The following is a 12,213-nucleotide window of genomic DNA, read 5'->3' on the forward strand; positions in this document are numbered from 1 at the left end:
TTTCCATAGGTTTACATGGTACTGTAAACTCAGGGAAAACTGCTGCGAATCTGCAGCTGCCAATCCGCTGCGGATCCACAGCAAAATCCGCAACGTGTGCACATACTCTTATTGCTTTCTAAATTGAAAAAAAATGCAAAAAAGCTGTAAAAACTCAGAAAGAATTGACATACTGCAGTTATCCTATTAAGTGAGGATAAAGAACAATTGTGTGCATGAGAGTTCTGAAATCTCAGAGCTTTTGCTGCTATTGTAAAAGGCAGCTTTTCATATGGATTAACAAAATGCATAAAAAAAGCTGCAAAAACGCAAATGTGTGTCCATACTCATATAGTCCCCAATTGGATTTTTAAAGTATGCTTTCCCAGTGGTTTTGGAAGCATAAATCTACTGTCAGGTTCACTTTAACCCCTTAGGGACTGAGCTACTTTGTACGTTAAAGACATTTTTTAAATCTGACCAGTCTCACTTTATGAGGTAATAACTCTGGAACGCTTCAACGGATCCCACTGATTCTGAGAATGTTTATTCCTGACATATTGTACTTCTTAATAGTAGTAAAATTGTTTGATATGACTTACGTGTATTTGTGAAAATATTGGAAATTTGGCAAAAATTTTGAAAATCGCACACTTTTAAAAAAATTTATTCTCATGCTTCTAAATAAGAGAGTGGAGTCACACAAAATAGTTAATAAATAACATTTCCCACATGTCTACTTTACATCCGCACAATTTTTGAAACATCGCTTTTTTGCTAGGAAGTTAGAAGGGTTAAAAGTTGATCAGCAATTTCTTATTTTACAACAAAATTTACAAAACCATTTTTTTTAGGACCACAGCACATTTGAAGTGACTTTGAGGGGTCTATATGACTGAAAATACCCAAAAATGACACCATTATAAAAACTGCGCCCCTCAAGGTGCATTCAAGAATTGTATTAACCCTTCAGGTGCATCACAAGAATTTTTCAGACAAATTTTACTTTAGCCCCATTTTTTTTTTACAGGGGTATCAGGAGAAAATGAACCATAAAAGTTGGTGAGGAATTTCACCTGAGTACGCCAATACCCAATATGTAGAAGAAACCACTGTTTGGGTGCATGGGAGAGCTCAGAAGGGAAGGAGTGATGTTTTACTTTTTTAACACAAAAATAGCTGGAATCAAAATCTAACGCCATGTCAAGTTTGGAGAGCCCCTGATGTGCCTAAACAGTGGAAAAAACCCACAATTGACCACATTTAGGAAACTAGACCCCTGAAGCAATATATCTAGTTGTGTGGTGAGCACTTGAGTCCCCAGGTGCTTCACCGAAGAAGTTGATAACATCGAGCCATGAAAAGCAAAAAAATCTAATTTTTCCCACAAAAATGTAATATTAGCCCCAAAGGTAACAGGAGAAAATGGACCCCAAAATTTGCTGTGCAATTTCTCCCGAGTGCACCAATACCCCATTTGTGGTCGAAAACTACTTTTGAGGAACATGGCAAGGATCAGAAGAGAAGAAGCGCCATGTTGGAGTTCAGATTTTGCTGGATTTGTTTGAGGATGCCATGTCACATTAGCAGATCCTGTACAGAAAGCTTCCTAAACCATGCTCTGTATGCTTAGTTTCCTGGGGTTTATCATGACGACCCTGGGTCACCATGGCAACGATCAGGCCCCTGCAGTGATCTGAAGGCTGTCCTTCTGCCTACCTTCTAAATGTGGCGATCACTCTCAATTGCAGCATTTAGGGGTTAGATAGCCAGGAGTGGTGCTGGTACTGTGCCTGGCTGTTAGTGCAGGAGCTTGGCCACTAGCAGCACCAAGCTCTTGCTTTGATCAGGCAGAAGGCGCTGATATTTCATCACCTCCTGTGCCATCTTGCTCTTATTGGTCAGTTAGTCCAGTCAAAATAAGGTTTGACCCGGAACAAATTCCAAGAAAGCGTTTTATGATTTTTTTTATTACTATTATATGTGGGGAACAACATATTAAAAGTTTTCCAAAAATTGATCACCACAAAGGTCCTAACTATGATGTCATAAGACGATGACAGCCATCACACTAAAAATAACGAATATTTCCATATTTCAAAGCTGTAGCTTTAGGTTACAGAAGAGTTTGCATTTTGTATACTATATATTTTCATATAACAATTTTTATACAAAGTTTTATACTAGCTACAGTACAGACTAAAAGTTTGGACACGCCATCTAATTTAAAGATTTTTCTGTATTTTCGGGACTATGAAAATTGTACATTCACACTGAAGGCATCAAAACTATGAATTAACAAATGTGGAATTATATACTTAACAAAAAAGTGTGAAACAACTGAAAATATGTCTTATATTTTAGGTTCTTTAAAGTAGCCACCTTTTGCTTTGATGACTGCTTTCCACACTCTTGGCATTCTCTTGATGAGATTCAAGAGGTAGTCACCGGGAATGTTCTTCCAACAATCTTGAAGGAGTTCCCAGAGATGCTTAGCACTTGTTGACATTTTTGCCTTCAGTCTGTGCGGTCCAGCTTGCCCCAAACCATCATCTTGCCAGGTCATCTAGTGTAGCACCCCATCACTCTCCTTCTTGGTCAAATAGCCCTTACACAGCCTGGAGGTGTGTTTGGGGTCATTGTCCTGTTGAAAAATAAATGATGGTCCAACTAAACACAAACCGGATGGAATAGAATGCTGCTGCAAGATGCTTTGGCAGCCATGCTGGTTCAGTATACCTTCAATTTTGAATAAATCCCCAACAGTGTCACCAGCAAAGCACCCCCACACCATCACAACACCTCCTCCATGCTTCACGGTGGGAACCAGGCATGTAGAGTTCATCCGTTCACCCCTTCTGCAGTCGCACAAAGACACGGTGGTTGGAACCAAAGATCTCAAATTTGGACTCGTCAGACCAAAGCACAGATTTCCACTGGTCTAATGTCCATTCTTTCTGATCTTTAGCCCAAACAAGTCTCTTCTGCTTGTTGCCTGTCCTTAGCAGTGGTTTCCTAGCAGCTATTTTACCATGAAGGCCTGCTGCACAAAGTCTCCTCTTAACAGTTGTTATAGAGATGTGTCTGCTGCTAGAACTCTGTGTTGCATTGACCTGGTCTCTAATCTGAGCTGCTGTTAACCTGCGATTTCTGAGGCTGGTGACTCGGATAAACTTATCCTCAGAAGCAGAGGTGACTCTTGGTCTTCCTTTCCTGGGTCGGTCCTCATGTGAGCCAGTTTCTTTGTAGCGCTTGATGTTTTTGCCATTGCAATTGGTGACACTTTCAAAGTTTTCCCAATTTTTCGGACTGACTGACCTTCATTTCTTAAAGTAATGATGGCTACTCGTTTTGCTTTACTTTGCTGCTTTTTTCTTGCCATAAAACAAATTCTAACAGTCTATTCAGTAGGACTATCAGCTGTGTATCCACCAGACTTCTGCACAACACAACTGATGGTCCCAACCCCATTTATAAGGCAAGAAATCCCACTTATTAAAACTGACAGGGCACACCTGTGAAGTGAAAACCATTCCCGGTGACTACCTCTTGAAGCTCATCAAGAGAATGCCAAGAGTGTGCAAAGCAGTCATCAAAGCAAAAGGTGGCTACTTTGAAGAACCTAGAATATTAGACATAATTTCAGTTGTTTCACACTTTTTTGTTAAGTTTATAATTCCACATGTGTTAATTCATAGTTTTGATGTCTTCAGTGTGAATGTACAAATGTCATAGTCATGAAAATACAGAAAAATCTTTAAATGAGAAGGTGTGTCCAAACTTTTGGTCTGTACTGTACATGGACAGGCGAGGTCATGACATCATCCATGACGTCATGACATATATGTACATTTCTACAAATTATAGAATTAATACACAGTGCATTTTAAGACCTACTTCATCACTGAACAAGCGTGTCAGGTCAATAGTCACTATTTTCATCATTAGACACTGCTTCCTCACTCATATTGTCACAATGCCCTTCTTGACATGGTCCGCATACCCGTGAACAGGTAAGTCTGTGTCTTTTGCAAGTGCACCGAAGTGTACTACAACCACGAGAACAATTGCAGTGAATTATTTTCAGAAGTGTTTCTGGCGCGGGTGAAGTATCCATCATCACTGGAACTAGACTCTTGTTCTGCAATTCCCATCCCCATTCAGTAGTGTCCATGGCCTCACCATTGTCCATCCAAAGCATGACTTGGAGGTAACTCCAAAGGGCATGATACTTCGTTACAGAGGAGATTGGTGGCAGTCGTTCAGGTGTAACAAAGATTTTGGCTGAACCAACTTTTTTGCAGAGAGTAGAATACCTGATTGCAGACAGATTGTCTCCAGGTTTGCCCCCAAACAATGTCACCATCGCTTTACACCCAGCGTCTTCAATCTCAGCTCTGTTTTTGTTAGGTGTGGAAAAGATTTTAGCACAGCTATTTAAGACCGAGTCTCCCTTCAAAACCGCGGAAGTGGTATCGCAACCCGTGAATGCATGAAGGAACAGAAGACTGCTGCAGGCATGGTTTCCCAGGAACTTCTTCATAACCTTAATGTCGTATACTGTTGCAGGACTCCCTTTATCTGAGTAGAAATAAAGCTTGCTGACATCGCTGGTTGACGCGTGATGAAGTAACAACACCAAAAGATCTGTATCTTCGCCAATGAGACTAGTACTTTTGTTGGATGACATTGACACTGCTGCCTTAGCAATCTCCACATCTGCATCCCCCTCTGATTGTATTATGTGGCAACCTCTGTCATTCATGCGCTGTGAAACAAGATTGATACGAGACTGTTTGTTCTCCACTTTTGAAAGGAAGTCTTCTTTTTTCCCGACAAATTTTGTTCCTTCAGCAATGTTCACTTTGTTACTTGTTTGTTTTTTGCGCTGTCACTGATGGGTAATGTCCTTAGTCTTTGGTCCTCCAATGTAATCATCAAATACTATCATAGCCTTACCATAGTGCTTTAGTGTGAAAAATGCATAGTCTTCAGCGATTGAACAATATGTCTTTCCTTCTGACCTCTTCAGTCGATAGAGAAGAGAACCTCCATCAAGAACATGATGTTCCACTTCAGGTACATCCTTGAGTACTGCGTCATGTGAACCCTGTTCTTTTATAGCAGCCATCAGTTATGCTTTGTTTGGTTTGCATAAGAGATGTTTTGCCTCAAAGAGGGATGGTGGGTATGGTGAAAGTTCATAGGCCATCACCTCATCAAGGGAAAGATCAGCAGTTTGAGACACCACAAGAAACCTTTGGAACAAAAGAGCGGGGTCTATTGTTTTGTCCTTATCAACGTCAATAGCCTCACTGGATGCCAGGGTCTTGGCTTTCATTGACCGCTTGTACTTAACTGAAAACAGTGATTGACCCTCCATTGTTGCCACTATTTCTCTGCCAATGGTGAACAGGTTATGAACATTCACATCCTTATTTGCATTGACACCGGTGATAATGTTGCAAAGAGACACTTCATCAGAGAAAGGTGAAAAGGTCTTGAGTTTATCTACAATTTTCTCCAGGTCTTCACAATCTCTTCTCGTCCTTGACGTTCTTGCCTCCTTGTGTTCTTCACTGATGACAAAGCTCTGGCGAGTGAAACCCTGCATTGCATCACTGTAGGAAGAGGACACTGGCACAGACCGAGTCCACAAGGCCCTCTGATGTTCGGACATTCCACTTCCTCTGGTGAGTCCTCCTGCAGTTTTTAGGGATTACATCAGAGCTTGCTCGATGACTAGGTCGCCACCCAGGCCTGCCCAGTACTGATCAGTCTGCCTTACAACATGCAAGCCAATCATAAATCTATGGAAGACTGGTGGCCTATCATCTTCCAGAGTGATCATAGACTGGAGGTAAAGGTAGGCGGCCTTCACATAGTTCCCATGCCCAGCAGCTGCAAGAATGGGCAAACATTCGGCTACAGCATGAAGGTGCATCAGCCAGGATCCTGTACGATCGGCCTTGATAAGCTCCCTTGCTATTCCAACCATCTGTTGGTAATTCAGCCATAGTTTACTGGTACGAGAGTGAGCGGATAATCCGTTTCTTTTGGTGGACAAGAGGTGGACAATTTGATAGACACTGCAAGGCGAGTCGCATTTAACATTTTACAGCTTTGGCGGACATATTTTTGACATCACATTTGGACCCTTTGTGGTAGCCCTATCTTGGTAAACTTTCAGTATGTTTTTCCCTACATGTAATACTACAAAAAAAAAACTACAAAACACTTTCTTGGAATTTATTCAGGGTAAAGTATTTTTTTTTTTTTTCGTATTTTGAGTGGACTAAGTCAGATTGACTGATGTATCACAGCAATCTGAGTGCATGGGCAGAAGACATGGGTCCCTACACCTCTTACTGTGCCTCTCAGCTGTCAATGACAACTGTCAGCAATGAACTGTCTCTGTGTGTTTACACGCAGTGACAGTTCAAAATTATGATGGATGTAGCACATCCTGCTGCGGGAACTGACACCCGTTCATGACATTCTATGTCTGTCATTGGACATATAGGGGTTAAAAATTTATAAACCCTTTTAACGAAAGCAAGATTACCTAACAGGCTGTTTATCAGCATAAAATTAACAGGTGTAATACTTAAAGCATGGCACTAAAAAAAACAACACTTTGTTTCTTTCGAAAGACCTTGAAGAATTGCACAAAAGGGCATCACCAAATACTATCTGAACTAAATCTTATTTGCCTTACACAATATTAAAAACAACACTGAAATTTCAGTTTTTTTCTCCATCCCACCTTTCAGAAGAAGGAATAAAAAGCAATTCAAATGTCAAAACTATTTACAAAATAAAGTAAAACTAAGCCTTTACACAACTGTGTAGATGGAAAAGTTATCATTTTATGGGATAATGTTTTACCTTTTTAACACTTAAAAAATGTATTTTATTCTTCCAATATGTATTAGTCCCCCAGTGGACATTACCCTGTGATGTCATGATGGCATTATTAATACACAGTTCTGTATTAGCAGTACTGAGTGTTACATTACACCATTGTTATAATGTAAGTGTTTGACTGACAGCATTTCAAACCCCTCCCCTGGCAGGATCTGATTGGCTGTGACGCACTGTGGGGTGCTGATGGACTGACAGAGGGATCGCTTTCCCTCTGTCTAACTTCACATGTGCTGCTGACAGTGGCAAATGAGGTGTTAATTGCTATGATCGATGAAAACACTGATCCTAACAGTGACAGCAGGAGCCCGGCTGTATGTAACAGTCGAGATCCAGCAGCTGATTGCACTGGGACAGAAGCCGTCCTGATCTTTCAGTATTATGGCTATATCTTTCATAGGACGCTAAGTGCTCATTATGACACATACATCAATCAGCATTAAGGGGTTAAACAGGAAAAAATTACCAACCCCTTGTTTCTGCTATAAATGTACAAGTGCTAAGCTTGGAAGCTGGCACAGATCTAGTAAGAAAAAGAGCGATGTACATGGTCCTGTGTATGAGAAACTGCCATTTCCCAGTTGGGCCCTAGATGACATTATTATTAGAATTGTTTCAAATTTTATCTTGTCGCCATTGGTACTGATACATTAACTTGCTTTCATTATTCCATACATTTTCTTGTGAGCTGAGTATATGATCTTGCACTTACCGAACAAGTATCCTCCAAAACAGTGTATCTGAAGCGGCTGTTTCCTTCTGCTCTAATATCCAGATCATTAGCACCTTTGAGTATTACGGCTTTCTTTAAATTTTGATTTTTTTCATCTAAGAATCCAATTGTATTTTTACAATGATAGGTAATATTTTGTGAAGCCTCTTTTGATAAAAGACGTAAAAAGGTCATTTGAGTCACTGCTGTGTTAGGCGAGTCACTTTCTCCATAGACAAACTAAAAAAAAACAAAAAAAAGACAAATTACAAATGGTAGCACAATAGAAAAAAATGTAACAAAAAAATGTAACAAAAGTATTAGCTACATGAAACTTTCCTCCAAGGTTTAAGCAACTAGATTTGAAAGGGATATTGTATCTTATAAATTTGTATAAATTTAGACTAAGAAGTAAATGCCCCATGTGGCCCCGTAAATGTAAAGATCATTGGGCCCTGACAATTTAACCCAACTGCACTTATATCATCGAAGAGTCTAATATTACATGATATTCACTTATTTACCTGAGATCCTCTATTCATATCCACACCGTACCATATGGGCTTGAAATTATCTCCACTTTTGCCTGTCCACCAAGTCTTAACAGGTATTTTGGAAGGATTTGCAGATATGCACGTCTCTCCGGTTTCCATATTACAGTAAACCTTAATGGCATCTTCTGAACATCCCTGATTTGGATCTATCCAGTATTCTCCTGTGAACACACATAAGGTAAATGGTATTCATTTAATATCGATGTGACAAATATACAGTATATTTCATGCATTATGGTTCAATTCCGAGTGATTCCATGAACACATTAAAAAAAAAATGCTATCTAGCAAAACAATGAAACAAAGAGCAATTAAAAACTCATTTATAAGTTGCAGCTGGCCTAACAAGAAATCAGTCCTCAACTCTGCGGATGAAAAAGTATGTAATGCATGTAGGAATGAGGCAATAAAAAGTATTTTTTATTATAAAGTAGTAGTATAAAATTACATAAATTTGGCATTGCGTTATAACAGTGATGCATAATCATACTGAGAATGTAAAAACATTTGAGCTGAGAATTTAGAATCCCTCTTGAGACACGTTAGAGCTAACATCTACTAAGGGGCGAGTAGAGGCTGCAGGAGGACATAAATGGAACCACGGTGAGGCAGACTTGAATACACTGCTGAAAGGAGGAGCTGCACGGAGTTGTATTGAGCTGTGAGTGGATCTAGACTGGGCAGTTTTAGGATGGAATTTTAGTAGATAGAAAGAGTCAAGAAATCGAGAAGGTGAATGATTTCCTCATGGAAAGTAGATAATAAACCTGTAACTGTTAGAAAGGCATTCGTAGAGTCGACTGTTACCACTTCTTTTGTGTCACCGGTAGTAATAGTTAGACCAGGGATGTCAAACTCAAATACACAGAGAGACAAAATTAAAAGCTTGGACAAAGTCATAGTCCATCCTTGATATTTATTAATAAATGTCTACAATTGAGGAAGTTTTTCCTTCTCATCAATTATAATGAGGAACATTTTAATATGGGAACAAACCTAAAGCGGTTATGTAAGAGCAGTAAAAACCATATGGCCAAATGGTCTAATCTAAATATGTAATAACAATGGATAAAAAACTTAAACAACACAGATATTAAAGTATGATGCCAACAAAAGTTCTCTCAAAACACAGAAAGATACCCCCATAGTGAATTCCTCCACACACACGGTATGATGACCCTACTGTACCCCCTCCCTCAATCTCCTCGACAAAAAATGGTGACACATTACAGTATGACTCCCCAACTGTAAATCTCATACAGCCCTCCATGCAGTGTAATTTCCACAGTATACAGTATAACCATCTCCAGCATTGCCTTCCAAACATATTCAAAGAGTGGGAAGCTGACAAATCCCAAATTGTAAAAAATATATTTATTAACAATGTAGTAAAACTTTATTTATTTATGTATTAGAAGGTGAATAGGGAGAGAGAATCTCCTTCATACAAGTCTATAAAGATGCAAAGTACATGAGGTCAAGCAATGATCATGCCATGGTTTAAGTACTAGGGTGCATACAAATATATATGTATACATAATTATGGCAAAGGTGCTATTACATAAATAAATAGGTATAAAAGCTACAGAGACCCATTGCAAAGTACGGTATATATCTTATATATTAGTAGAATAAAAACACCAAATGATCAAATAAATAATTACCGTATACCATAATAGTAAAAGTGTAAAGCAAGTAAAGAGCACCAATAGGGAGACTGACTATATCTGATAGTGTGGATAATGACACAAATACAGTAGGGCAAAAAAGTATTTAGTCAGTCAGCAATAGTGCAAGTTGCGCCACTTAAAAAGATGAGAGGCGTCTGTAATTTACATCATAGGTAGACCTCAACTACGGGAGACAAACTGAGAAAAAAAAATCCAGAAAATCACATTGTCTGTTTTTTTATCATTTTTTTTGCATATTATGGTGGAAAATAAGTATTTGGTCAGAAACAAACAATCAAGATTTCTGGCTCTCACAGACCTGTAACTTCTTCTTTAACCCCTTAGCGACCGCCGATACGCCTTTTAACGGCGGCCACTAAGGGTACTTAAACCACAGCGCCGTTAATTAACGGCACTGTGGAAAAAGTACATAGCGCCCCCCACAGGCCGATTTTCTCCGGGGTCTCAGCTGTCGGGGGTAGCCGAGACCCCAGAGAACATGATTCGGGGGGTTTTTAACCCTCCCCGCATTTGCGATCGCCGGTAATTAACCGTTTACCGGCGATCGCAAAAAAAAAAAAAAAAAGCAATCTCTTTTTAATTTCTCTGTCCTCCGATGTGATCGCACATCGGAGGACAGAGAAAAGGGGTCCCAGATGGCCCCCCAATACTCACCTAGCTCCCCCGATGCTCCTCGTGTCTCCCGGTGGGCGCCGCCATCTTCAAAATGGCGGGCGCATGCGCAGTGCGCCCGCCGGCCGGCACCGGGAGAATCTTTGGGGTCTCGGCTGCCTGGGGTAGCCGAGACCCCAAAGAGCATGATCGGGATCGGTATTACCGACCCCTGTTTTGCGATCGCCGGTAATGAACTGTTTACCGGCGACCGCAAAAAAAAAAAAAAAAAAAAAAAAGTAAAGTGTAATTCTCTGTCCTCTGATGTGATCGCACATCAGAGGACAGAGAAATAGGGGGATTCGGGGACCCTAGCATACTCCCCTAGGTCCCTGGATCCTCTTGCTGCTCCTCCTGGCCGCCGGCAGAAGAACATGGCGGACGCATGCCCAGTGCGCCCGCCATCTGTCTCCATCTGCCGGCCGGCAGGAGAACAGCAGTTAGGGCTAAAATTAGGGTTAGGGGTAGGGTTAGGGTTAGGGGTAGGGTTAGGGGTAGGGTTAGGGCTAGGGTTAGGGTTAGGGCTAGGGTTAGGTTAGGGGTAGGGTTAGGTTAGGGGTAGGGTTAGGTTAGGGGTAGGGGTAGGGTTAGGGGTAGGGTTAGCGGTAGGGGTAGGGTTAGGGTTAGGGGTAGGGTTAGGGGTAGGGTTAGGGTTAGGGTTAGGGCTAGGGTTAGGTTAGGGGTAGGGTTAGGGTTAGGTTAGGGGTAGGGGTAGGGCTAGGGTTAGGTTAGGGGTAGGGTTAGGTTAGGGGTAGGGTTAGGTTAGGGGTAGGGTTAGGGCTAGGGTTGGGGCTAAATTTAGGGTTAGGGTTGGGGCTAAATTTAGGGTTGGGGCTAAATTTAGGGTTAGGCTTCTTTCACACTTACGTCGGTACGGGGCCGTCGCAATGCGTCGGCCCGACATACCGACGCACGTTGTGAAAATTGTGCACAACGTGGGCAGCAGCTGTAGTTTTTCAACGCATCCGCTGCCCAATCTATGTCCTGGGGAGGAGGGGGCGGAGTTACGGCCACGCATGCGCGGTCAGAAATGGCGGATGCGACGTACAAAAAAACGTTTCATTGAACGTTTTTTTGTGCCGACGGTCCGCCAAAACACAACTGATCCAGTGCACGACGGACGCGACATGTGGCCATCCGTCACGATCCGTCGGCAATACAAGTCTATGGGCAAAAAACGCATCCTGCGGGCACATTTGCAGGATCCGTTTCTTGTCCAAAACGACGGATTGCGACGGAATGCCAAACGACGCAAGTGTGAAAGTAGCCTTAGGGCTAGGGTTAGGGTTGGGGCTAAAGTTAGGGCTAGGGTTGGGGCTAAAGTTAGGGTTAGAGCTGGGATTAGGGTTAGGGTTTGGATTAGGGTTGGTATTAGGGTTAGGGTTGGCATTAGGGTTACGCTTGGGATTAGGGTTAGGTTTGGGATTAGGGTTAAGGTTAGGATTAGGGGTGTGTTGGATTTAGGGTTTTGATTAGGGTTATGGTTAGGGTTGACATTAGGGTTGTTTTGGGATAAGGGTTGTGATTATGGTTAGGGTTAGTGATTAGGATTATGGATCAGGTTGGGATTAGGGTTAGGGGTGTGTTGGGGTTAGGGTTGGAGCTAGAATTGGGGGGTTTCCACTGTTTAGGTACATCAGGGGGTCTCCAAACACGACAGCCAATTTTGCGCTCCCTCCCTTCTGAGCTCTGCCGTGCGCCC

At 41.5% G+C, this 12,213-nt stretch overlaps 1 protein-coding gene across 1 annotated transcript in view; it reads right to left on the reverse strand.

The window, feature by feature from the left end:
* COL5A2 (collagen type V alpha 2 chain) overlaps positions 1 to 12,213 on the reverse strand; it is a 525,281-nt gene that overhangs the window by 40,453 nt on the left and 472,615 nt on the right. Inside the window, exons 52-53 of the mRNA XM_069733787.1 lie at positions 8,140 to 8,330; positions 7,616 to 7,855 (exon numbers count right to left, since the gene is read on the reverse strand). Of these exons, the coding sequence (XP_069589888.1) occupies positions 7,616 to 7,855; positions 8,140 to 8,330 (431 nt within the window). The remainder of the gene's footprint in view (positions 1 to 7,615; positions 7,856 to 8,139; positions 8,331 to 12,213) is intronic.

This window comes from Ranitomeya imitator, chromosome 7, assembly GCF_032444005.1.
Source record: "Ranitomeya imitator isolate aRanImi1 chromosome 7, aRanImi1.pri, whole genome shotgun sequence".
NCBI classification, from domain to species: domain Eukaryota; kingdom Metazoa; phylum Chordata; class Amphibia; order Anura; family Dendrobatidae; genus Ranitomeya; species Ranitomeya imitator.